At 56.8% G+C, this 25,142-nt stretch overlaps 1 protein-coding gene across 5 annotated transcripts; it reads left to right on the top strand.

Annotated features, from left to right (window-relative positions):
* The first annotated feature begins 30 nt into the window (after window positions 1–30).
* On the top strand, window positions 31–24,221 carry LARGE2 (LARGE xylosyl- and glucuronyltransferase 2). 5 transcript variants are annotated; one of them, XM_048307966.1, is made up of 16 exons: window positions 31–110; window positions 5,558–5,717; window positions 17,524–17,693; window positions 17,979–18,235; window positions 18,642–18,724; window positions 18,999–19,122; window positions 19,536–19,707; window positions 19,863–19,967; window positions 20,233–20,345; window positions 20,453–20,578; window positions 20,727–20,882; window positions 20,991–21,154; window positions 21,408–21,686; window positions 22,028–22,174; window positions 22,323–22,518; window positions 22,635–24,221. In XM_048307966.1, exons 3-16 carry the CDS (start codon window positions 17,594–17,596, stop codon window positions 22,830–22,832), a joined length of 2,220 nt encoding a protein of 739 aa, XP_048163923.1. In that variant the 5' UTR covers window positions 31–110; window positions 5,558–5,717; window positions 17,524–17,593; the 3' UTR covers window positions 22,833–24,221. The 5 variants fall into 5 exon arrangements, with proteins under 5 accessions (XP_048163923.1, XP_048163925.1, XP_048163927.1 ...); XM_048307968.1 differs by lacking the exon at window positions 5,558–5,717; XM_048307970.1 differs by lacking the exons at window positions 31–110; window positions 5,558–5,717 and adding an exon at window positions 13,674–13,774.
* Window positions 24,222–25,142: the final 921 nt, after the last annotated feature.

Consider the following 25,142-nt stretch of genomic DNA (forward strand, 5'->3'; position numbering starts at 1 on the left):
GCCCCCAGCGCGCCCCGCCCCGGCCAGCCAAGCCGGCCCGAGCGCCGAGCGGGCGATGGGTGGCGGGGCGGGGGTTTGAAGGAGCGGCGGCGGCGGCTGCAGCCGGGCAGGTAAGGGCGGGCTGGGGGTGTCCCGAGTGGGGACGCAGTTGCCGCCGGGCGAGGAGCCGGGGTGCGGTCAGTTTTGGGGGGCCCAGGGAAGAAGTCGTTCCTCGAGCGTTGGGGGGGGGGCGGGGGTCTGCCCACTCGTGGGTCTGGCGCTCCGCGGGGTGGCTGGGGGCGGTGTGCGGGGGTACCGATCGCCCGTCGGGGGCTGCTCGGGGGAGCTGCCCGGGCTGGCTGCGGCACCGGTAAAAAGTTCCCGGTGGCGCTGGGGAACGAGAGCAGGCGCCGGGAGGGGCGCTTGCCCCTTCGTCACCCACCGGGGAGCGGCGTGCGGCACCCCGCGTCCCTGCCGGGAGGGCCGGTGCCCTCGGGGCGGCTCCCATGGGCAGCCGGTTCGCCCCTTGCCCGGCAGTGGGGAGCCTCACTCTGCACCTGGCGAGGGCTCTGCGTGGGGAAGGGCGAGGTGTGACCGAGGGGGCAGGGACAGCCCCGCTCCGCTCGGGGCTGAACGGCCCGTGCCCACTTGCTGGGTGCGGAGCAGGGGAGGTGCTGCCCTGGGGGCTGGGAAAGGTCGGGGGGCCTCGGGGACGGGGGCTTTCATCCTCGCGTCCGTGCGTGACAGTGTCTGTCCCCGCCCGGGGCCGGGGGAGCGGAGCGGGGAGCAGAGGGGCGGTGGTCGGGCCGTGCAGTGGGGGCTCTCCCGGAGCCCACGCAGGACCCGCACGGGCCCCGCTGCGCTCCGTGTTTGCCGCACCAGCACGGGTGTCCCCGTTCGCAGGCGGGAGGAGGCGCGGGGCCCGCCTGGCTGCAGCCTGTTGCAGAAGTGGCTCCAGCCTGTGCCCGGTCCCGCGGCCTCCCTCCCTCCGTGCCGTGCCCTGCCCGGGCTCAGCCTTCTGCTCAGCCGAGGTTGCCGGCCGGCGTCCCTGCCCGCAGCCGGGCCTGGTCCCTCACGCTGCCCGGGGCAAAGATCGGCGGTGCCCGTGGGCCAGGAGGCGCTTCGTGGCCTCTCGGGTGCGCATAGAGCTGGGCCGAGCCGCCCCTCCTTCCTCCTGTCCGGTTACCTCCGCACAATGGGCACAGTGTGTGCCTGCGGCTTCCTCGGCGGGAATTACAGTTGCATGGGCAGGCACTTTATTCTTCCTGATCTCTCCTTTTCCCCCGAGGGTTCGTTTTCCAGCAGGCTGAGTTCAAAAAGGGCACGAGATACCGCTGGCAAGCAGTCTGGCGCTAAACAAACCTTTTTAGTCAGAATCACATGGATTAGACCCAACTTGCCATTCATATGCAGTGCTACCTGCGAGCTTCTCTGAATTTCACGGTGGCTGGGCTGCTAGTGTAAGTGCGAAGGCGGGTGAGATAGCACCCGAAGCCCCGTGACAGAGGTCTCCAGCACAGTTTACTGGGGTAGGTGTGTGTTGCTGGTGACTCTAGGGGCATATCCAGTGCAGACTGCCAGAGCTGCTCTCCTTCAAGGAGAAGCTCTAGTTCTGCCAGACAGCAATCTGAGAGCTGGCTGCCTAGGAGACTGCCAAAGACACCTTGTCTTCAGCCAGAGGTGAAGCTTGATGCACAAAGTCATTGGGCTACTCTGAACAGCACAGCTAGGTTCTGTCCCTGAGTAAGGAGCATTTTGGCAGATGCTTTCTCTTCACCCCTTGCTCCCCAAATTCTGTCCCACCCACTGTCATGTCCCATTTTGTTCATCTCCTGCCTGCAGTAATTGAGTTTGGAGGACAGTTTGAATAGCATCATGCTGCCTTTTTATGGTAAATATGCTGTAAGGGAGCACTGTAGGATGGGTGGCTTCTCAGAGCAGCAGCAAGTCCATGAGACTGGGCAAGACTTAAATTCCCTTGGCTTATGATGCCCATGGTGTGTGTGGTGGCAGGATAGGAGGTGAAAGGCTGGCTTGAGGGACTAGTTTGTCTCTTGACTGTGCCCAGAATGATCTTGGAGCAGCTCTTTCCTTAGCACTTACTGTCAGTCTGGGTGCTGTGGGCTTGTGCTTACAGGAAATCCACTGGCTGTAACCGAGGCCACATAGTTTCAATGTTCTGATGATGGGGGGTGCAGGCTCAGCACTAATGGTAGGAAAAGAAGCAAACAAAAAAAAGCAAACGTTCTGCCAGCCCATCTGTGGGTACAGTGCTGAAGTCCAGCTTGCTTGGCTGCCAGCATCTTGCTCTTTGCTCAGATCCATGAGACAATGCCATTTCTGGGAAGCCTGACTCCAGGTGCAGCACTGCCATGGGTATAAGGCAGTTCATCCTCAGTAAGCCTCAAAACACATCTTTCAGAGTCCTGGGGTAAGTGAGGATGTCTTCATACAGTACCTGCCAGGGTTGGAGCTGGGGAACAGGATGTGTGAGAACAGACTCAGTATATTGATGCTTGGCTGTGTCTTGGGAGATGGGTAGTTGGGGTGGGAAGTGGATATTCTCCCCAGCCTTGTCTTCCTGCTGACCTTCACCGCCAGAAGGGAAGTAGCCTGGCAGTACGAGGTCAGGGATGTGGATCTTTTTGGCTGTGGTTGAAAGCGAGCGGTTGTGATGAAGAATGAGATGGCCTTTCTGGCCCTGTCTCTTTAGGGCATCCCTTCCTGCCCTTCTCAGCTCTCACACCGTGGTCTGGCTGTGTATTTTCTCTGCTTCTGGATGAGCTCAGCCAATACTTTAGGATAGCTAGGGACATATTAGACTTGCTCCAAATAACCTGTAGATGGAGGCATGTCCAGGGAGTATTTTAGTCTCTGTTGCATGAACCCTGCCTAGAATGGAAGGCTTCATTCACTCATGATATCCCTCTCGAGGCCAACACCTTTCAGGACAGCTCCAAATCTCTGTCCAAATGAGGAGACAAGGACAATAAAGCACACTGTGCTCTGAGCGTGGCAATGCTGGTGGTGGCAGCTTGTACTTCTGATCTTGGACAGCCCTCCTGGGGTCTGGAAAGGCAACAGCTGGCAGGGGAAGCTGGTGGTGTAGTACCTAAGTTCCTGAATTGTTGACTTGAAGCAGTAGTCTGAGGGGAAGGGAAACCCAGGTCAAACAAGCTTAAGGGGCCTTTTAATGTGTGTTTTGACTTGGAGGCATTTTGTTGCCGTTCTCTGTCAGGGTGCCCCTTGCCCTTCCCAGCTTAGCTCAGACTTGGCATCTCTGGAGAAAGACTCTTTTTGGCTTCCCAGGAGGAACTACATGTCTGGCAATGTGTGCAGAGCCCTGCTGCGAGATACTGACTGCCTCCTGCCTCCAGATGCCTTTTCCAGAAAGCCATTTAGAGCCACAGATTGTTACTTGGATAACTCCCTTCCCTGATTCATTAGCAATGTGCAGTCTCTCCTGTAATACTCAAATCTGCCTGTGCCAAAGGCTGAAAGGGAGAGGCCATGTCTTTTAATAACCATGTGATGCAGTTGGAAAAAACTTTTGGACACGTAATTCTCTGGTGGCCTGAGTTGATGGAAACACTCCAAGGGAGAGATACAGCTGGGCCCTGAGGGAGAGGGCACTGCAACTGCTTTTGGGTGTGTGAGGGGTAACTGCTTGTGGTTTCTGACCTTGCTTTCCCCCAGCGTCACCCTAAGCTCTCCTGACCCCACCTGGAGAAGGCAGCAGACCTGGAAATCGGTCCCACCATGCTGCAGATCTTGCAGGTCCTGTATGGTGCTGTGTAAACAACTGCTGGTGGCTGGGTTGCAGCCATATGATGTGGACTCCATCCTGGAGATGAGACTCCTTGCCATGTGCAAAGGGGAACTCTGCTGTCCCAGTGCTGCTGTGTATGACAGGCACACATCTGTATTAGCCCACTCAGTATTAGCTCTGCTGAAGGGGCCTTTGCTTTTCGAGCTCTTTGCTATTGAAAGTACTCAGTGTTGTTGCCAGCAGCGTCTGCTTCCTAGCCCAGGTGGAGGAATTTGGCTCTTACCTGCTGAACTGTTTCCTGGAAATGTAAAGCTCCAGCAGCACCAGGGTGAGGGTTGTGGGGTGTATACCAGGAGGGTTTGGCACCCTGGTTCATATCCTGTTCCTGCTGCTCCAGAAGTATCCGTCTTTGAGTTTCCCCTCTGAGACCCCTTTGGTCTGAGGCAGGAGCTGATCAGGACAAGCAGAGTGGGGATGCTGGAGGAGACAGATGTCTGTTTAGTGACTTGTGCCGTAGGGTCCATACATGTCCTTTCTCACTGGCTGCCACCTTGTAGCCAGAATCTGAGGGAGACTCACAAAGCAGAAGTTTTGTTGGGCCTTGTTGCTGAAGGAGGGTTTTGCTGAGCAGTGCAGTGCTGTACTTCACTCTTAGAATTGCTGGATTTCACTGTTCAGGTAGCAGCTGTTGTTACTATTTTTTATTTCCAGCCGTTGTTGGGATTGATGTCGCCTCCCTTCTGTCATACTGTGCTGTGCTGGGCTGGCCTGGGGTCTGCTGTGTCTAGAGGGTGCAGGAATACAGCACACTGCACACTTATTTCTCTGAGTTTTTAGAACAGACAAGACACATGCTTTTAGTAGATTTTTACCCGCTTTTAAGGTCCTGCTCCTGCTGCATCTTAGAGCAGTGATATGTGGATAGAGGGTCTTTAAAACAAAATTCCCCGTTCTTGTCTGATTCTTTTGCCCCAGCATATTTGTATGTCTGTGCTTCTGTTTTGGGCTTTCTCCTGATAAGGAGATAATAATCCTTCCAGCTTCCTGGGAGAAGGGCTTATCCATTTCATCCTGCAGTTGTGGAATGTGTGTGCCCAGCTCTGTGGGAGTTGTAGGAAAGGGGTGCACTGGCAAGATCCCAGCAGAAGAAGAGGATTTCCTCTGAGGAGGAGTAACATGTGCAGACTTCTCTGCTCTCTTCAGCACAAGTTGCGTGCATGGTGTTCTTTGCCTTTGCTTTCTCTCTCCTCTGCCTTTACTCCTGGTCTTTCCCTGTACGCATCTATTTGGACAGACTCGCTTAACTGCCATTATGGGGCTGCCCAGGGCATGTCATGGGGGCTCAGGTTACTGGACACGATAGTTAATGCCTTTATTGCCTCACAAGTTAGACACTTGCTGTTGTTATCATGTTTGGGAGGGAGCCAGAGAACTTGCATCCCTCCCCCAGCTCCTCATCCTGCTGGAGGATTGGTGTGAGGACTCACATGTGTTGCGATGCAACATGGTGGCTGTGGCTTTGCCAGCAATTCTGGGGACACGTGTACTGCCCTCCTTGCAGGCGTGGGGAACGTGCCAAGGACAGTGCAGTGATCTGGGACTGGGAACATGCAGCATGCAGGTAGTCATTCTCCCCTGGGCTGTCTGGATAGCCTTTGGTGACACCGAGCCATGCTTTGTGACAGGCTGGAGGATAGGGACAGGACCAAGGTGTTGGGTGATCTTCTCTATGCTTTTGGATGTGCGGGGCCCTGTCCTCAGAGCTCTCTCATGCAGCAGCTCTTCATGTGACCGTCCTTTGGGTTTCAGGTGACAGCAAGCTCCAAAACTCTCAAGTACAGCTGAGATGTCTTTTCTGCCCTTCAAGCTGAGAATCCTTGGTTAGAGAGGTTCCTCACAGGCACCACCAGGCCGTGCCAACTTCTCCAGCTGTTCCTAGCCGCTCCTGCAACATTGGCAGCCTTCAAAGGTTAGTTATCATGTGTGTTAAGTAGATGGTTTACATGTGGTTGCTCCCTTGCTGTTTTAGTGCTTCTAAATCAGTAAAAGGGATAATTGCATGGCAGAAGGGCTGTGGGTATTTGGGACCTGTGGGAGGTTCTGGAGACAGCACTGGCACTTGTAAGCCCCCATAGCCCAGTTCTTGGGAGGGAAGGACCAGATTCTCCACATGAATCCTTTGAATAAAGTGTGATCCCATCTCTGTGGCTGTTCACCTGAGTATGCGTGTCTGGGTCCTTCTCCCCGAACACTACTATAGTCTATTGCTTAATTTCATGTGTAGTGGGCAGTAAGTCACTGGGACCTGGACTGAGGAGCTGGAACAAGCTCTCTGGGCCAGGGAAAATGGGAAGACCCCCTTGTGAAGGCTGTGAGCTTTTGCTGGCGTTGTTCTGTCCTAGCAGCGTCTTTTCCCTCTGTCCTTTACATCAAGTGTTTCTTTGGGGCCACTGTTCTCAGTGGTCACCTCTCTCTCCCTGCCCCTCATTAGTGTAGGGCTTGGCATGCCAGCAGGAGGGAGCCTCAGCATGTCTACGCCTTGATCGGATTTGTCAAGGCTCCTTCCCTTTTCTTCCTGTTCATTGAGGTCTGAAACAAAGCAAACAGAGGAGAGGAATTCCAAAGAATAGGAGTGAGGGAAGAGAGGAACGCTGGAGTGACAGGCTGCCTCTGCACACACACACCCCCTTGGTCTGGTGGGGCAGAGCTGGTGGCAGAGCATTTCAGGAGGTGAGGCCATTCCTTGGCACTCCTGTTCCCAGCTCTGGCACCAACTGCCTTTCTCCCTGTGCTGCGGGGCTCCTATCCTCACTGCTCAGATAGCTTCTGGAGCCTCAGGCTTGCGGCCTACTCTGCACAGGCACGTGCACCTGAGCACGGCTTGAGGGAAGCAGGGCACTATTTGAACTGCTTTGTTTGTCATGGGCTGTGGTAAAAGGTTTCCCTCTGTACCTGTGTCAGGAAATCTTCCCCTGCCAGGCAGATCCAAAGGAGCCCGGCATGGAGCTGAACATCCTGCCTGGGTGCCAGGGCAGCGAGGCACCGGCCCCTCCCCATCTTGGAGCCAGATAAGTGCTGGAACAAGGCCCTTTTGTGCAGACAGGTGTGTGAAGTGGAGACAAATGTGCTCTGGCGCTCATATTGTTTCCCAGGAGGCAGGAGACTCAGGAGGAGAGTCATGGCCAGCCAGACAAAGCTGCCACAGGTAAAGCTTTGTCCAGTCTGATAGATCTCCTTGCTCCCTCCTTTGTCATCCTCAGGCCATCACGCAGTTTGCCCTTCATCCTGCCCTCGACACTCCCATAGTTTGGATCAGGGAAGGCAATAGGATGCTCAACAGCCCCAGTACGAAGCACTTGAGGTGAAATACGTCCCTGCTAGTAACACCCCCTTCCTTGCACTTAAGCCACAAGGAACAGACTTTAAGCCACAGCCTCTTCTTTCCTTTCTTTTTTCTTCCTTGTTCTCTACCTTCTGGCAATCTTTGCGCTCCATAGTTTAATTAAAGAGCAAAGCAAAGTGCTTAGACTCCAAAATGTGCAGATTAAGGGGTTACTAATCCTCTTCCTCAATGGGTGCTCACATCCTGTCCAGCCTGTTATCAAGCTTCTGTTCCCTGAGTGGAAACTTGGCCAAACTTGAGGCCTCTACCTCTCTTCCTGCTTGCTGTGCTGGAGAGGAAGGGCGAGGGGTGACAGGAGAGCCGTGAGGGAGAAGCAAAGTGAGTTTAGGGCTTACAGAGGTGGGTTCTCAAGGTGGGTTTGTAGTCAGCACTGGCTGTCTTTGCTTTTTGTGTCCTGTCTGGGTTTGGTGCTCCAGGACCAATAAAGCAGGGGTTTGGTGTTTTTATTTTGGTATTTTGAGTGCTGTCTTCCTATTCTGACAAAATAACCTTTCTGTCAGAGGAAACAACTGCTTCCCTGTGTGAGTGTGCATGTGTATTTATATGCTGGGTGATTTGGTTCAGGTCTGTGCCTTCCCTGTGTATACACCCCTCTCTTGATTTCCCAAGAGTCTCTTCTGTGCTCTTATGCCCAGTGTATGCCCAAGTGAGCCATGCTGCAGCACTGCTGGAAGAGCAGGGCTCCCTCACAAGAGTAGGAGCCTGGTGCCTGGCAGTGCTGCATGAGGCCGGTCGTATTCTCATCTGGGGAAGCTTTTTAGGACATACAGTGTCAGTGAGAAGGGAAAGGTGGAGTATTTGTGGATTCAGCAGGAAAGAAGGAGTAGTGAGGATGACTGTAGTGGGAAGCATAAGGCTCTTCCTGGAAGCATCCTGGAAGACCTGATCACAGGATGGTCTGAGCTCTTTTGGCTCTGTCCCACTCCTGGTGCAGGCTGGGCACTGCACAGAGGTTGCTGTGGATTGCAGAAGATGTGAGCTTTTGTCCTCAGCCACTGATCTGCTGCCTGGTTGAGTTGAGCTATGCTGTTTCTTCCTTGCCTTTGTCCTTTGGTGTGCAAGTTCAAGGTTTAGCTCAGCAGTGTGAGAAGCCCCAGGGAGAGCAACACAAGGAGCAGCAGGAGGGGAGGAAGGCTGGGAATGGTTAGTAATGGGTTTGGATGTTGGGAGTATTCTCCTTTCCACTGCCTGGCTTTGGGAACTGCCTCCCCTCTGGGATCCACTTCCCCTCCTTTTTTTGCCCCCATCAGTCACTACTTCATTTCCAGTTTGCAAGATGCCCTATATGCTTTTTTTGCAGGTAAATTTTGTGTCTTAGCCTGGACAGCAGTTTTTCCTCCACAGTGTTGTCAGAGCCTCTTGGCAATGTGCAAGCTTCTCTGTAGCTCAGAATCACTTCTGGCCTTACAAAATGCCCAGGGCACCCTGAGTGGATGGCACTATTGCTGCTTGGGTTTTTAGAGCCTGCCCTGAGCCATTCTGGTTTGCTATTTATAGTGCAGTTGTTCCATTCCTGTGTGGACGAGCTCTGCTTTCAGCCTCACTTGGGCACTGAGGGCATTGGTGCTAGGAATAGCTCTGGACAGGGAAGATACAGGAGTGGCTGCATGAGCACAGTCCCAGTTTGGGCTAGTCCCTTGTGGAAGATGTACCAGGCTGCATCCGTGAGCTCAGCTGCTTTTCATGCAGAGGAAGTGAAGGGATTGCCTTTCTTTGTTGGTTGGTGCCTTGTGTGTGCCTAGCTGCTGGACTAGAGTTTGGCATTGTGAGAGATGGAATTTGGAAGAGTTGCTCCAGTGACTGATACTAGCAGGACTAGTGAGGGACTGTGGTGTCATGAGCCGATGGCACGAAGCTGTATCAGTAGAGGATTAGGTTGGTTATTAGGAAAAAGCCAGAGGGTGGCTGGGCACTGGAAGAGGCTCCCCAGGAAAGTGGCCACAGCAGCAAGCCTGACAGAGTTCAAGAAGCTTATGGACAATGCACTCAGGCACATGGTGTGATTTTTGAGGTTGTCCTGTGTTGAGCTGGGAGTTGGGCTTGATGATCCTTGTGGGTCCCTTCCAACTCAGGATATTCTATGATTCTGTGCTGGGCAATTGGCATGGCAAGCCCTGCTCCTAGCATGTCCTTCAAGCAGTGACAGTGACCTTGTGTATCCTGAACTGCTGCCCACTGGGGCGGGTGGATCCCTTGTGGTGGGGTACCTGCCATTCCTCGAACAGAGCCCTGCTCTCCTCCCCCCAGGGAGTGTTTGCTAACCCTGAGGGAGCTCGAGCTAAAGCCTGAAAGGAGCCTGCAGCACAAAAAAATCAACACCCCCCTCAGCACTGCTGCTTGGGCAGAGCTGCTCCAGCCTTTTGGCTCATGATGCCCTCAGCTTGTCTGGAGACCAGAGCTGGACAAATAATTAATTGCTTGATTTAGTGCCCAAAATGAAAAGCTGGAGGGGAAAAAAACTCAACACAGACAAATTTGAGAGACTCTTTATCTTTTCTTTTAAATGTAATGCAGCTCAATTACAAACAAAACAATGCAAAATGAGACTTTTTTGCTTGGAAAACAGAGCATTTTGTTCTTGTCCAAAACTTGTAGCGAAGGAGCAAATAGGTCTGAGCTGTCTGGAAACTGCAGTTTTCAATCAATAACTATTCAGCCAAAAACACTTACCCAGTTCTGCTGGTAACAGTGCACAGCAGGCACCTGACAGCCTGGCTCACGGCCATGCCCCTGGCATGTCCCCAGAGGTGGATGGTGTCGTACCTCTTGTGAGCTTTTCCAGGTAGAGTGCCAATCTGGGGTTGTTGGAGTCCCTTTCTCTCCTTCTTTGCTGTAATTAACCTAATTAATTTTGCCTGAGGTGATGCAGACTCAACAAGCATGTGTAGGGGATAGGTTTGGCCTGTTGTGCTGGGATATGGTCTCTTGTCCCACCAGAGAGCATCTCCTGGTGCAGGATGTTCAAGAGCATTTAAGGGGAGCAGAGGGATTTGGGACACGGGGTTAGTCCCTACCCGTGGGCACAGCTAGCTGGAAATTTGGGGTGCCAGTACTGCACAGGATGAAATTCCCACCCCTTGCTGTATTGGCATGATGCCTGCTGGGTGTTTCAGCTGTGCTGATGGCAGAGCTGGAACTGGTGGAGGGCTTGCTGCAGGCTGATTTGGATAAAAGCTGGAGTTCCCGGCTGCTGACCCTGCTCAGCTCTGACCCCAGGAACTGCTGCAAACCCACAGCAGTGAAAGTGTCAGGAAATGGCAGGGGTGAATAGGTATTGATGCCCATAGCACATCCGGAGACCAGGACATGGTGAACCTAATGGATTCAGAGCTGGCCATTAGCTGCAGCACAGACATCAGCAAAAATGCAGATAGGAGAAACCTAATCCCATCAGAGAGGAAGGGAGCTGGAGATCAGCCCCAATGCTGCTTCTGTTTCAAGAGGCAGTTGGGGCCCTCCTGCACAGTGCCCAGGCCTGGTCCCTCCTGTGCCAAGCTGTGCTGGCCAGGGAGGCATGTGGATGAGATTTGATTCAGGACTTTGTAGCCTCTGTGTCTGTCCTCAGTTAGGCTTGTGCCTCACCAGGCCCGGAAAAAGGCCAGTCAGTGTTGATATTTCACCTGCTGAGTATCCTCTTAGCATCAAACAACTTGTAGTCCAGGGAGGTAAAGATGGAAGCAGTGTGTTAAACACTTACCTCCTCTGTGAGTTTCTCAGGGGTCTCAGCAGCACATTGTCAAGGTCTCATGTCAGGAGGAGGCACTGGGGTCACCTCCAGGTGCCAGGTTGGAGCAGCACTGGTTACCCCACCAGGCTGTGCAGGAAATGGGCTCAAGTGGGGAACCCACGACCGCCATGGACAAGCAGGGTGCTCCCTTGCCTCAAGCCTGGCACTGTGGTCACAGGGCTAGCTGAATGCTGGGGGAAGGTGGACTTCTCCAGAGCCATGTCCACCCAAAGGGTTGGACAGCCTTTGGGTGAAGGGCTTTCTGCTGGCAGGGAGTGGTTTGGCCCTGAGAAGTGATCTTTAATTCTAGCCCAGACTGAGATCCAGCTGGTAGTGTTGGCACATCTGGGTGGGTGTCCTGAGCAGTGTGTCCAGTGTGCTGCAGCTTGACACACGCAAGCCTTCAGGGTCCATCCTGCTCTTTTCTTACTGCAGTGAGAGACAAATGCAGCACATGCAGAGGAGTGCAAACCAGCACTCTGGAACCTTCCAGCTTCTTCTTGGGCTTAAGAGGGGTGAGAGCACTTGGGGGCTGTGTTGCTATCTGGGTGGGCGCCCTTTACTTTGCCTGAGAGTTGTGGCAAAATGCAGCTGCCCAGCTTGTAAGCACTGCAGGATGTCTGGTAGGCTTAAGCCTCCTATGCCACACCTGCACACTCTGCCGTGGCACCGGTCTCTCCACGTGTGCCCCGCATGCCCTCCATTCATGGACAGCTGAACCCAGTGCCTGGTTGCGGGCAGGGAGACTGACTCTGCAAAAGCAGACTGGGCCTAGTAGGGCCTTGCGATCAGAGTCCCTGCCAAGAGGAGCTGCTCCCCTGATATATTCCTGGGTTTCTGACATGGAGAGGTAAGCAGCAAGGCGTTCCTGTGTCAGACCCAGCCTGAGCTTGCTGGTTTCCTGTGGGAACAAGGAAACAGTCTTGGTGACAAGAGTCCCTGCTTCGACCCTTCAGAGACTTTTAGTTCCTCTTCCCCAAGTGCTATGGTCCCACCAGAGCAGGAGAAGATGGCTTTTCAGTGTGATCTCTGCAGAATAAAAAAATGAACTCGGAGTGGCAGAATTGTGTATGTGGTAATCTTACGGGCCGGGGGAGAGCTTGATGTTTGAGAATGAGCTGTAACTGAGGCACAGCTGCCTGTTCTCCCAGGAGGATCCTTTCCAGGATTTTCTCAGCAGCTTGGTGGTGTCTGGGGGCAGTGGGGAGACGAGGATGCTTCCTTCTTTTACAGCCTATGTTGGTATCCAACTCGGGTGCTGCTGGATCCCACCTCTAGAACATGGTGGCTGTTTGGCACACTTTGCTCTTTTCAGGGAAATACAAAGGTGAAATTCTCACTTAAGGTTTGCTTATCACAAGACTGGGAAGGGAGGGACAGCATGGTAATCCGGAGCATGGGGTTTTAATCCTGCTCTCCTGGCCAAATTCCATTCCGCCTCTGTAAATTCCTGCAACTATCCTGCTCTGCACTGCCTGTGTGGTATCTGCTGGCTGGCACAGCCCCCCTCAAGTGGCAGCATTTCAGGCATGGGGAGCGGGACAGGGAGGTGACCCTGAATCATAAGGCACTTTGTCAGATGGGTGCTGCAGTACACACTTTAAAGGTGATCTGCTGAATGAGGAACCAGCCTGTCCCCTCCCATCTCTTTGTAAGAGCAAAAGTGATTGTCCCCAGTTGCCTCTCTTCAAAGTGTGGTGCCTTTCCCGAGTTGTCAGTCTGGCTGTGCAGCTCTTGTTGCAGCTTTTGGGCCCTTTCTCACCTCCTGCAAACCTGGGAAGTTGTTGTGTTGGGCTTCTACTGAGGCAGTCTAAGCAGGTCAGCTAAAGTCACTGTTCCAAAAATGACACCTGGGAGAAGAATTTGCAGTTTCTGTCACCTACAGCTAGGTAAGAGAACAGGCACCATAGCTCCATGAAATCACTCCTCTCCTGGCTGCCCCGCAGCTCTTTACTGGGACCAGCCAGGCTACCTCTTCACTTGTAATGCCTGAGGGGGAGGCAGTAGAGGGGGCAGCAAACCTGGGGCTGTCCCTGTGCCCCTACCGGCCTTTGGCTTGGGCCCCACAGACAGTGTAATTGTGCCTCAGCATCCCTCTGCAGGTGCACATTAGCTCTAGAAGATACAACAGGCTAAGACACCCACCCTGCCATGGGCCTTGCTGCCAACTGTGATGTTGTAGAAAAACAGAGCTGCTCCCCTCTGTGCTTGCAGGGCTGGAGGAAACACGGTAATGTGATGGCAAAATTTCCACTGCCAGCTCTCCCTAAACATTAACTGCTCACCTGACTATTACTGAGCCGTAGAGAGCGAAGGCTATTCAGGCTGAGCGATGGGGCCTACAAAAAAAGGGGATTTCCTGCAAAAAGAGTGGATTTTGGAGGAGTGGAGTGCCAGTACATGGGCAGCTCTCAGGGGGGAGCCTGGGGCAAGCAAAGTTGCTGCACTTTCCCAGGAATGAAGGTTGCTTGTGCATGGAAGGGTGGCTGGCAGGCAGCCAGCTTTGGGCTCCTGCCCACGCCTCAGAGGTTGGTGTGAGCATGCACTGCTGTTTGTGCAGCTGCCCAGCTCTGCTGGCATGACATTCCCTGTCCCCTGGCCGTTGCCCTGTTGTCACTGGAGGCAGGGTGTCCCAGGCATGAGACAAGACCTGGGTCCTGCCTGCCCCTTCCCTGGTATCTGCTGTCAGCTTCTTCCAGCGAGAGAGGTGCCTTTTTCTGTCCCAGTGGCCATGTCCCCTGAGCCCTGCTGAAGCAGGAGCTGCTTGCTCCTGGGAAGAATGTGGGGGAGGGAGGATAACCTGCTGTGAAAACCACTTCTGCCCCGCACCCGCGCTGGGGTTGGAAGCCGGCAATATTGGGAAACCTCTCGTCTTACTGCTGGCTGCGCTTGTCTGGTGAGCAAGGAGACTGAGGAGGGAGGGTGGAGAGGCCCAGGGCCATGACTGCAGGGCTGGGAAGAGCCGGGAGGCTTGCGTGCTGTGCCACGGCCGCTGGTAGTCACTGTGCCCCTTGCCCAGCAGCTGCTTCCAGCCTTGCCCTCTGCTTGCTGTGCCTCTAATGTTTCACAGAGGAGGAGAGGCTGTGTAGCTGCCTTCTGGCTTGCCATCTTCCCTCCACCCCCATAAACATCCTAAAAATGCCCCTGCCGTGCCTGTGCTCCCCAGCAGCCTACCTGCTCCTGCCCTGGCTGGAGAGGGGCCTGGCTGAGTCTCAATGCACTCGGTCTGGTGCTGGGAGCAAACAAGGTATGGGGGCCAGGAAAAGCGTGTGGAGAGGCTGTGGAGGTCCGCTGGAGCCAGGAGGAGGTTTCCTCTCCTGAAGCAGTGCTGTTGGCGGTGGGCTGCAGGAGGCCTGGACTGCTCCCAAAGCATGGGTAAGCCCTGCGTGGCCATGCCTCAGCTGGAGCACATGATGGATACCTCGGGGCAGAGGGAGGACGGTTCCGAGAGCGGAGCATGGGCCCCGGGCGGGCTGGGGGAGCAAAGGGAAAGGCTCCTGCCCCGGGGAGCCGCTGGCTCAGAGGAGCAGCAGGACAGCGCGGGCGTTTCCTCTCGCTGCCGGGGCAGGGCTGGCCCAGAAGGGCGCTGCTGAGGAGCCGCTGCCTGTTGCACCGGCGGCTCTGCAAGGGCAAGCAGGAGCTGCCCGAGCGGGAGGTAAGCGTGCCTCCCAGGGCAGCGATCTGCGTGCGGCTGTGGCTGCGCGGGCAGGCCGGGGCCCGCCGCGCCTCGCCCGGGGCTCTGGGGCGGGGGCAATTCGCTGCATCGGGAGTGCTGTGCAGGCCGTCTGCATCCCACTCCCTCTGCCTGCTGCCGCTCCTGGCCCCCTCCCGCCACACCAGGTGGTGGGACTCCAGGCGCCCGCGGCATTGAACATCCCCGGCAGGGCTTCTCCTGCTCCAGCCCCGGGCCAGGGCTGCCGCCTTTGCCCAGCCCCGGGGCCGGCGCGGGGGGGAGCAGCAGGTAGAGTCTCTCTTTGCATAGTTAGCATTCCCAGCCCCGGCCTCCTGCTCCTCCTCCCGCCATCCTGCTCACTCCTGGTGCGCTGGGCAGGTCTGGTTGAACACTTCACCCTTCAGTGAGCCCTGCTCTTCTGGGCCAGAGCAAGGATGAGACAGCAGGGGAACAGTTCTTTCCCTTTCAAATCCGCAGTGGGGCTTGCACTCTGCTCAGCTGAGGAGCAAGTGCTCTGATGGTGGCCAGCATCTCTTCTCTCTGGGTAGCAGCAAGGTCTGCATCCCACCCTCCCCATACCTGCATCCCAGGTTGGCCGTGGAGCCCCTCTTTGCCAGTCACGGGCAGAACAGGTGGGCTCTGCCTCTATCCCAAGGCCCCCAGAGATCTCTCAGTGAGGACAAAGCCTTCTGCACCTGCCCCAATAAAGGAGGAGACAGGAGCTAGGAAGGGGGTAGATAATCCTGATGCTTCCTTTTTTGCAGTAAAGGAGGGATATTGAGGCCTGGGAGTGGGAAGGGAGCTGGAAGGAGGATGGATTCCTCCCAATTTACTTTGGGCAACTCTGCGCCCCTGGCGCTGGGGGCTCTTGAGTAGAAAGCGAATTTAATCTCTTGTTTTGTTTGTTCTTTCTTCCTCTGAAAGGGGGGCCGGCGGGGTGTGCGGGGGGAGCTTGGGTTTGAGAGCGGGGAGGAGGGGGAAAGTGTCAGATCTAGAAGGGAGGAGTAAAGGGAGGACGAGGAACGGCAGCCCCAGGAGGGAGCAGCAGCAGTGGGCTGCCAGCCGGCTTGGGAGGCGCCGGGGAAGGAGGAGGCAAGGGGAGAGGCAGGTAAGGAAATCAGTGCCTGGGGGAAAGGCAAGCAGCCAGGTGAGGAGCACGACAAGGGGTGGCAGGAGGGGTGGGGGTGCTATGAGGTGCGGCATGGATGGATCCTTGGGTGCCTCCGGGAGAGGTTTAGGAAACTGACTTGCTGCTGGTCCCATCCAGTCCCGCAGAATTGCCATCCTAGTATGTTCACATGAAGGCTGGGCACAGAGTACCATTCCTGCAGTGAGGGGCCATGGGGGCAAGTGGGAGCAGGACGGGTGCTGCTGTGTGCCACCACCTTATCTCTCTCCTTCATTTGTGCTAAAGTTGCTTCCCTGCCCCTCATCTTCCCCGAATGCTGGGTGCTGGCTGACGTCCCTGGCCTTTCCTCACCATGCCCCCCTGCCATCCCCCTCTGGCCTGGCCTGGATAGCCCTCCGACTTTGTGTGGACCTCGGCACGTGGGGCTGGAGACAGGCTGGCAGCAGCATGTGGAGACCTTGCCATGTCCAGCATGGCCCGTGGCTGTGGCAGAGAGAAGGGGTGCCTGGGCCTGGTGTGTTCCATGTGTCAGCTCCCCCTTCCCTGCTATGCCTGTGCTTGGCCTGCTCTATAGAGCACAAAGGCAGGTCAGTGCCGGGCCTGGCTTGCAGGGAGCTGTGATGCCAGTGGGCCATCTCCACCAGGAAAAGGGGTGCAGCTCTCAGGGGCCATGGCTACTGCCACGGGAGCTCAGCTGTATCTCCAGTGGGCTGGCGTGGCCACGCTCCCGCGTGCTGGCCCTACCCCAGCCCTTGTAGAGCCTGGGTATCCCTCACTGCGGGTGGATGGAGCCATCCATCTGCAATTCCTCCAGCGGGCTGGAGCTTGCACCCGGCCCCAGGGGCCGCGGGGAGGGAGGGTCAGAGGCGGCCGTGTGTGTTCTCCCAGGCTCCAGCCCCCGCGGCCCCTTGGGCATCTGCACATCAATGGGCTCCAGCAGGGTGTGTGCAGGGGGAGCAGACCCTAATCCGGCCCATTCAGCCCGACGGCAGCTTTTGTTGAGCCTCCAGATGTTGCTGCGCCGGGGGCGCGGAGCCGCGGGCAGGGGTGCAGAGCGAGGGCAGGCTGCGGCGGGGGCAAGCGTCCCCTTCCCCGTGGGGTCTTTGCCTGCCCGGGCACCTGGCTCCGCGGGATCCCGGGCGGGGAGCACGGCTGGCCGCGTCGTGGGAGCGTCCCGCCGGCGGCGGAGGGATGAGAGCGGGGTAACACGAGTGGCAGAGCCGCGGCGGGGTGAGGAGGCTGCCCCGGCCGCCCGGTGTCCCAGCGCGGCCGGGGAGCGCCGTTCAGCGAAGCGTCTCGGGTTTTCCCACCGAAGTGGGCGGGCGGCGGCGCTTGGTGCGGGAGTTTCCCGAGCCCCCGGCCCTGCGTGGGCTGCGCTCCAGCCCAGGCGGCGGGGGAGGCACCGCGCCCCTCCCACGGGCACGCTGCGGGACCCGTCTGGGACTCGCTGCCCGGCTCGGGAGGGCCTCAGCATTATTACCTCTCCCCTCTGTGAGCCCTAGGCCTGTGGGATGCCAGGGAGCAAGGCACAGAGCTGGGGTAAAAACCTCCTGGAGACCTCCTGGAGACCTCCTTCCTATCCCCATGCTCCTTCATGTCTGAGCTCCCCCCCACAGGCTCTGCAGTCCTGGCAGGATGGCGGGACAAGTCTGGGGGGCAAATGTTCCATCATGGGCAGGAGTGTGCTGTCTGGAGAGGTAATGGGTGTCTGTTTCGCTACTTCACTTGCCCAGGTAATGTCCTGGAGGGAGCAGATGATGGAGGATGTCCTGCTGGGGGGATGTTGACACACCTGGGGGCAAACTACTGATGATACCTCTCTCTTTTCCCCTGTCCCTCACAGGCCCTAGGATGCCAGGGCCAGCCGGACTCGGGCTGCCCACCTGATCCTCGTTGCCTGTGTCCTGCACATCATGTTGCGTTCCTGGCGCATGAAGCTGAAGTTGCTGCTCGCCACAGTGACCCTGGCCATTCTCCTCTCCTGGCTCTACCTCTTTGTGGGCAGCCTCGAATGTGAGTGAGTCCTTCTTGTCCTCCTCAGGTCAAGGGACAGTCCACAATTGAGGATGGGCAGCAGGGGATTAGGGGTGGTTGCTCTGGCCATGCAAGTTGCTGCAGGTGTATCTGACTTGAGAACATCTTCAGGGACATCTCTGGAGATCAGGGGAGCAGAGCTGAGATGTTGGCTGGGCACTTGTGAGGTGTGCTGGGACCTCTCAGTTGTGGCTCTGCCCCACCATTGACACCTGGGCTCTCCTGGCCTTGCCATGCCCTTTGCATACCCCATCTCTTCCACAGATGGCCGCTTCCTCCTGCTGCCACCTTGTCTGGGTGAGCAGCCGAGCCGGGATGTGGAGCGGGAGGCGCTGGCCTCGCGGGTGCGCAGGGTGGAGGAGGAGAATCAGCAGCTCCGGCTGCAGCTCGGCCAGGCTCAGGCAGAGGGCAGCGACGGCAGCCCGCAGTGGGGGGCTTCTGCCGAGGACAGAGACCCCCCCGGGGGCGAGAGGAGCAACCGCACAGCCTGCCCCAAGCAGCGGACAGTGCACAAGTGTGAGGTGGGTGGAGGCACTGGCACGGTGGCATCGTGGATAGGCAATGTCGGATGGGCGGCTGGGACCCTGTGGAGCATGGATGTGCGTGCAGCTCACCTGGCACTGCTCTCCCTATGCTCTGGCCATGCCGGAGCCTCATCCTGGCTCTTCATGGTGCTCAGGGGGCCACAGTCAGTGGGTGAGGGTATCTTCCTTCTCCAGAGAAGGAGACCAGACAGAAGGAGTGGCAGCAAGACTCCTGCTCCCTGCTTCTTAGTTAGGGAACCCCCACCTCTCTCTGGGGCTCCTTCTGCATGGGAAGGGTTGGGTTTTGGAGTCTGACCCTGTAGTGTGGTCCCAGGAAGGAGCTGACAGCCCCCACAAGGAGGGAATGTCCAGTCTCAAGAAGGTGCTGTTTGTCTCTGGGCAGCTCCTTCACGTCGCGATTGTGTGTGCCGGGCACAATGCAAGCCGGGATGTGGTCACCCTGGTGAAATCCATCCTCTTCCACAGGTAATGGGGAGATGTTGTGCCAGAGGCCTGCTGGTTGGGGTTCTCACATGAGCTGCTGCAGGCTGCAGCAGGGCAGTGCTGCAGAAAAGGGGCTCTAGGACCTTTCTCTACCCCTTGTGCCACTGCTTAGAGCAACAGAGGGGAATTTTTTTCCCCCCAGAGGGTTTTTTTCCATTTGCCCCTTCAGCTGATGTCTGTACCATGGGAGGAATGGGGGACCATGTTCTCTTCATTCTGCTGTGATGCTGAGTGTTGCTGTGCTTGCCCTTGGCAGGAAAAACCCCCTCCACTTTCACTTCATCACGGACTCGGTGGCCCACCAGATCCTCCAGACGCTTTTCCAGTCCTGGATGGTGCCTTCCGTCCACGTCAGCTTCTACAACGCCGATGACTTGAAGGCAGGTGCTTGCCCTCCCTTTGCCCTGTCCCAAGCCAATGCTCAGAGGGTCGAGGGGACAAGTGGATGGAGGGTGATTAACTTTTTCTTGCTGATCCCTGGCTCACCCCCTCCTCTTTCTGGGCTTGTTGCTAGTGCTGCTGAGAGGGGAGCACAAGGCTGTTACTGGAAGGGTGGGGAGGCCCCTTGCAGTAGCACTTCCCTGTGGCAGAGCTGACTGCCCCAATGAGACACTGGCATCCGGGGGGAGGTTCTGGTGGCTGGAAGAAGTGCTCCAGGCTCGGCTGGCTCCACAGCTCTGCATGCCCTTCTGTTGCTTGCCTCCTCTGCACGGGGTGCCAGGACACGCAGCTGTCCTGACCAGGCAGGGGAAGGGCATGGCCAGGCCCAGCCCTGAGGTGTGTTGCCTTGCAGCCAGAGGTGTCATGGATCCCCAACAAGCACTACTCCGGCATCTACGGGCTGATGAAGCTGACACTTACCAAGGCACTACCCTCCAACCTCTCCAAGGTCATTGTCTTGGACACGGACATCACCTTTGCCACTGACATTGCTGAGCTCTGGGCTGTCTTCGGGAAGTTTTCTGGTGAGGACAGGGCGCCCATGGGGCCCTGGCAGGGCCTTGGGTGCTGGGCTCAGGGTGGCAGTGCCTGCCTGCCACAGCACCAGCACAGTGGGTGTCCTTGGGCCCTCTGAACCAGCAGCAAGATGAGCTGCGTCCATGTTCCTGTGTTTCCTCAGAAAAGCAGGTGATTGGGCTGGTGGAGAACCAAAGTGACTGGTACTTAGGCAACCTGTGGAAAAACCACAAACCATGGCCAGCCCTGGGACGTGGCTTCAACACGGGTGAGTGTGGGCTGCCAGGGTGGGAGGTGCAGCCTCATGGCACATCCAGCTGAGGTGGCACTTGGCACAGGGAGACTGGGAGAGGCTGAGGTAAAGTAGGAGAGTGGTGGGCACAAGAGGACTGCTACAGCATCCCAGGGTTGTGCGGGTGGGCACAGAGAAGTGACATCTCCCAGGGGCTGAAGACAGGCAGGCAGCTGTGCCTCAGCTCTGCAGTGGCTGGGTGCTCTCTCGGTGACCCAGTGCCCTCTCCCCTGGCACTCAGGGGTGATCCTGCTCCTGCTGGACCGCCTGCGTCGCCTGGGCTGGGAGCAGATGTGGCGGCTGACAGCAGAGCGGGAGCTCATGAGCATGCTCTCCACCTCGCTGGCCGATCAGGTAACTGTCCCTCCTCTGGGGCAGGTCGGTCCTTCTGCATTCCCACAGCACTGCTGGCACAGGGGACCTTCCTCGTCCGCCCATGCACTCACGTTTCTCTCTCCTAGGATATCTTCAATGCAGTGCTCAAGCAGGACCCATCCCTGGTGTACCGGCTTCCCTGCTTCTGGAACGTGCAGCTCTCTGATCACACCCGCTCGGAGCAGTGCTACACTGAGCTCTCGGATCTCAAGGTGGGTGGGGTTGCTGCTTTTGAGACTGGGGAGGGCCTGAAGGACAGTGCAGGCACTGGAGGTGCAGGGGAGTCAGCATGGGGTCTGAGGGCTTGGGGAGCCTCGTGCTGCTGACTTCCCTTTCATGGGGTGACACACTGCTGCCCAGGTGATCCACTGGAACTCGCCCAAGAAGCTGCGGGTGAAGAACAAGCACGTGGAGTTCTTCCGTAACCTCTACCTGACCTTCTTGGAGTATGATGGGAACCTGCTGCGCAGGGAGCTTTTTGGCTGTGCCAGTCTTCCCAGCCCACCCAGGGACCAGGTGAGGCTGACTGCGACTCTGCCCCCAACCCCAGAGCTTTGTGTGGGCAGAGACCTCATGCAACCTCTCCTGGGGCTCCGACTGTCCCTCACCTTCATGGTGTTGCAGTTGCAGCAGGCGCTGGAGGAGTTGGATGAGGACGATCCCTGCTATGACTTCCGCCAGCAGCACCTCATGCAGCACCGCATCCACCTGTTCTTCCTGCAGTACGAGTTCCTGGCCCTTCCCAACCCCACTGATGTCACCCTTGTGGCCCAGCTCTCCATGGACAGGTACTTGCTAGTAGGACTGGTGAGAGGTTGGAACCCACCTCTGCTCCTCTGGGCAGGCTCCACAGCTTCGGAGCTACCAGGGAATTTCATTTCATCATTCTCATACCCCAAGCTGGGAGCATCAGTTCTTCCTGCTCCCTCCTGAACCGGGCTTGACTGGCACTCGGCTCCCCAGAGGCGCCCGGTTCTGGGTTTGGCTCAGAAGCTGCTGCGGGGCAGGTGTGCAGCTCAGGCCGTGCCCTGTGCTCCGCAGGTTACAGATGCTGGAGGCCATCTGCAAGCACTGGGCGGGCCCCATCAGCCTGGCGCTGTACATGTCAGACGCCGAGGCGCAGCAGTTCCTGCGCTACGCCCAGGCCTCGGAGGTGCTGAGCGCCCGCCGCAACGTGGCCTACCACATTGTCTACAAGGAGGGGCAGTTCTACCCCATCAACCTGCTGCGCAACGTGGCCTTGGCCAACACGCAGACGCCGTACGTCTTTCTGACAGACATCGACTTCTTGCCTATGTACGGCCTCTACGATTACCTCAGGTAAGGCTTTCTGCAGCCGGCTCTTGCTCAATCCGCTGGGCTCCCCAAGCACCAGAGTTTTCAGGAAATGCCCTGGGCAGCAGCTCTCAATGGGCAGAAACTGTTTCCTTTGTGTTCAACCTTGGGATCCTGCCCTTGCTTTTGTCAGACACTAGCAGATGAGGAAGGGGCTGTGGCTGTGAGGGTTGCCCTGTTCCTCCTGTCCCTGCATGGTACCACCGCAAATTGTCAAAACCCATTAATACCCATGTGGAGTGGTGGGCAGGCTGGAGGGGATGAGGAAGGAGGCTGTGGCCATGCCTCACAGTCAGTGAGACCTCACACCTTTCCTACTACCATAGGAACTCCATCCAACAGCTGGAGCTGCCCCAGAGGAAGGCAGCTCTCATCGTGCCGGCATTTGAGACCCTGCACTACCGTCTGACCTTTCCCAAATCCAAAGCAGAGCTGCTCTCCATGCTGGACATGGGCTCCCTCTACACTTTCAGGTAGGAACTAGCACTGTCCCACCATCCAAGCAGAAGCCAGCTGTGTACCCTTGTGCCATGGGGCTGTGCACCCCCGGTCTCAGAGGAGGGTAGCAGACCCCCTGCATCCTCTACTGTCTCGGTCTCTCATTTCCATCTCTCCCCGTAGGTACCACGTGTGGCCAAAAGGCCACGCCCCAACAGACTACGCCAAATGGCGGACGGCCACCGTGCCCTACCGCGTGGCATGGCAGCCCGACTTCGAGCCTTACGTTGTAGTGAGGCGAGACTGCCCCAGGTATGACCAGAGGTTCGTGGGCTTCGGCTGGAACAAAGTCTCTCACATCATGGAGCTGGATGCGCAGGTGGGTGAGGGGCTCCTGGCACCACGGAGGCGCTGGGTGTCGGGGGCTGGTGGCTGGGCAGTGATGTGTTGGTGCCACCACGCCGATGATGGTAAGAGCTGCTGCTCTGTCCCCAGGAGTATGAGCTGTTGGTCCTGCCCAATGCCTTCATGATCCACATGCCCCACGCTCCCAGCTTCGACATCTCCAAGTTTCGCCTGAGTGCAGGGTACCGGGGCTGCCTCCAGACACTGCGGGAGGAGTTCCACCAGGACCTGTCACGGCGATACGGAGCTGCTGCACTCAAATACCTCACTGCCGAGAGAAGCCTGTGATGCCTGGGGACAGTGGGTGCAGGGTACAAGCAGCACACTGGAGAAGGGAGGGTGCAGGGCCTCCCTCCTGCCCCTGCCCCCGCCACAGCCCGGCCCGAGGGAATGGAGTCAGCAGCACAGCCTCTGCAGCCCACCCAAGGGATGCCTGTAGATAAGATGGAAGACATCATCTGCAAGAACAGGCAGTGCCTGCAGGTCAAGCTGCTGCAGCCTTCCTGTGTTGCAGGGGAACCTCCCCATGCCAGGGGCCAGGGTTGGGGTCCCCTCCCTTCCCTCTTTTAGCGGATGTGGATTTCCAGTCTTTTTTAGCTCACCTCACCTTGAGGCCTGGCTCCTCCAGAGACTTGGGAGCTGTACCTTACTCTGTTCTGCCTCTGCTCAATGGTCCCAGGTCCCAGTCCTCCAACACCCCTCCGGGGCTTTGGTGAGTTGGAGATGAAGTTGTAGAGCATCCCTTTACATCCTTTGTGGAGGCAGGCCCAGAGGAAGCCTCCCAGCACCCTGGGAGGAGTGGCCAGGGAGTACTGGGAGTAGTTGGAGCCTTGGGTCAAGCCCAGATCAAGGCTGGCTGGTTAATGGGGGGAAATATTATTACTCCCCATCTGTATGGATGCAGTCTCCCGTGGAGCTGGCCCTGTACAGGTGGTGTAGAAGTCACCCACAGCAGGATGAGCTCCCAGAGCAGGATGGGCTGTCTGCTGTCCCCAGCAGTGAGCTCCCAGGATGGACCTTCCTGGAGCAACCGTGCTGGTGACAGACCCTGTCTCGTGCTGGCATTGCCCCACAGGGCAGGGCTGCCAACCCTTCCCATGAGCAAAACAGCAGCTTCATGGGCCAGCACATGCTGGGAGAAGTTCCCGGCGGGGACCACCCTGCTCCTCTCCAGCTCTTGGCAGCACAGTTGTTGCCATCAACAATCAGGGATGTGGCTGACACTGGACAAGACCATAGCTGAGCACTGTGGCAGGAACCCCATGCTGGGAGCAGCTTGACTGGACACTGTTCTCCCGCTATCGCACACTGGAGCACAGAGGATGCATTGCTTTCCTCACGCTATTTAAATTATTTAATACTTTCCTCATAAGAATTCAGTAATTAGGGTGTCTGGGTTTGTTCGTTTTTTTTTAATCTTTTCTTCTTCCCACATGATTTTGCTGGTGGCCCTGGAGGCTCTCCAGGCCAGTTGCTGCTGCAGCCTCCACTGTTCTCTTCTTAGCTTTGCTCTGGGCTGCAAGAGCCAGCTCTGTGCAGGGTGAGGATTTCCGTCCGTGGTGGGAGCGGCTAAGAGGAACCATAGAAAGCGCGGGGTATGGAAAGGGCACAAGCGCCTCTTGCTTAGTCTCTCTTTTTAATTTAATTTTTAAATTAAAGCTTTTTTATTCTTTTTCACATTCTTGTTAGAACTGCCTGGTTATTAATTCCTTTCTGCTGTGAGCCTGCTCGTGTTCCCTGGAGGGAAGGCAGCAGGAGGAGAGCAACAGAGGAGTAGCCCGAGCCTTGGCTGGGGAGAAGCATCACTGGGCTTGCTCTGCCTGGTGCATTGGGAACCCTTTCCTGTTGGCTGGGCACAGTGGGAGGGTTGGGGAACAGCAGTGGCAGACACAATTAGTGCTGGTGTTACCAAGGGTCAGGCACACAGGTACCCTGAAAGGGCTGGTGGTTGCTGACTGAGGTGGGCTTAAGGCTGATGGTTCCCATGCTGCAACAGGACCCAGGCAGCCTGTCCACACAGCCAGCACGCCTGAACTGGAGCCTGGGGCATCGCAGCTCAGGCACAGTGTCAGTTTAATCACACCCAAGTAGAAGAAACTGTGGTTTCATGTGGCAGTGCTACAGCTCATCCCTGAGAGCCTTGGCTTTATAAGACTCTTAGAAATAAAAGCTGGCTCTTAGGCCCCACGAGATGCCAGCCTCACATTCAGGGGGGAGGATGAGGATGGTTTGCCAGCAGCAAGTGTTGAGGCTTTATTTGGGAAAGGGCTGGGAAGACATTGCTCATCACTGTGAAGCCAAGTGCAGCTCCACCCCACCAGTCCCTAGCAGACAGCTTTTGTTTAACACAGCCAAAGCTCACTGATATTATGCTGCTGCTGCACTAAGCAAGATCAGAGGGTTAGATCAGATCTCGATGCTGCTAGAGACATTGTGGAGCAGTGCTGAGATGGAGCAGGCCTCTTCTAGATGATTCTTTGGTGGATAGGAAGCAATAGAAATGCTGGCTCTGTGTTGTTTTGGAAGGTGTGCTGGCATGCCTGTAGCAGGAGGGCTGTACACCATCATTTTCATATAGGCTGTACACCATCATAATCC

Source organism: Corvus hawaiiensis, chromosome 6, assembly GCF_020740725.1.
Source record: "Corvus hawaiiensis isolate bCorHaw1 chromosome 6, bCorHaw1.pri.cur, whole genome shotgun sequence".
Classification (NCBI taxonomy): Eukaryota; Metazoa; Chordata; class Aves; order Passeriformes; family Corvidae; genus Corvus; species Corvus hawaiiensis.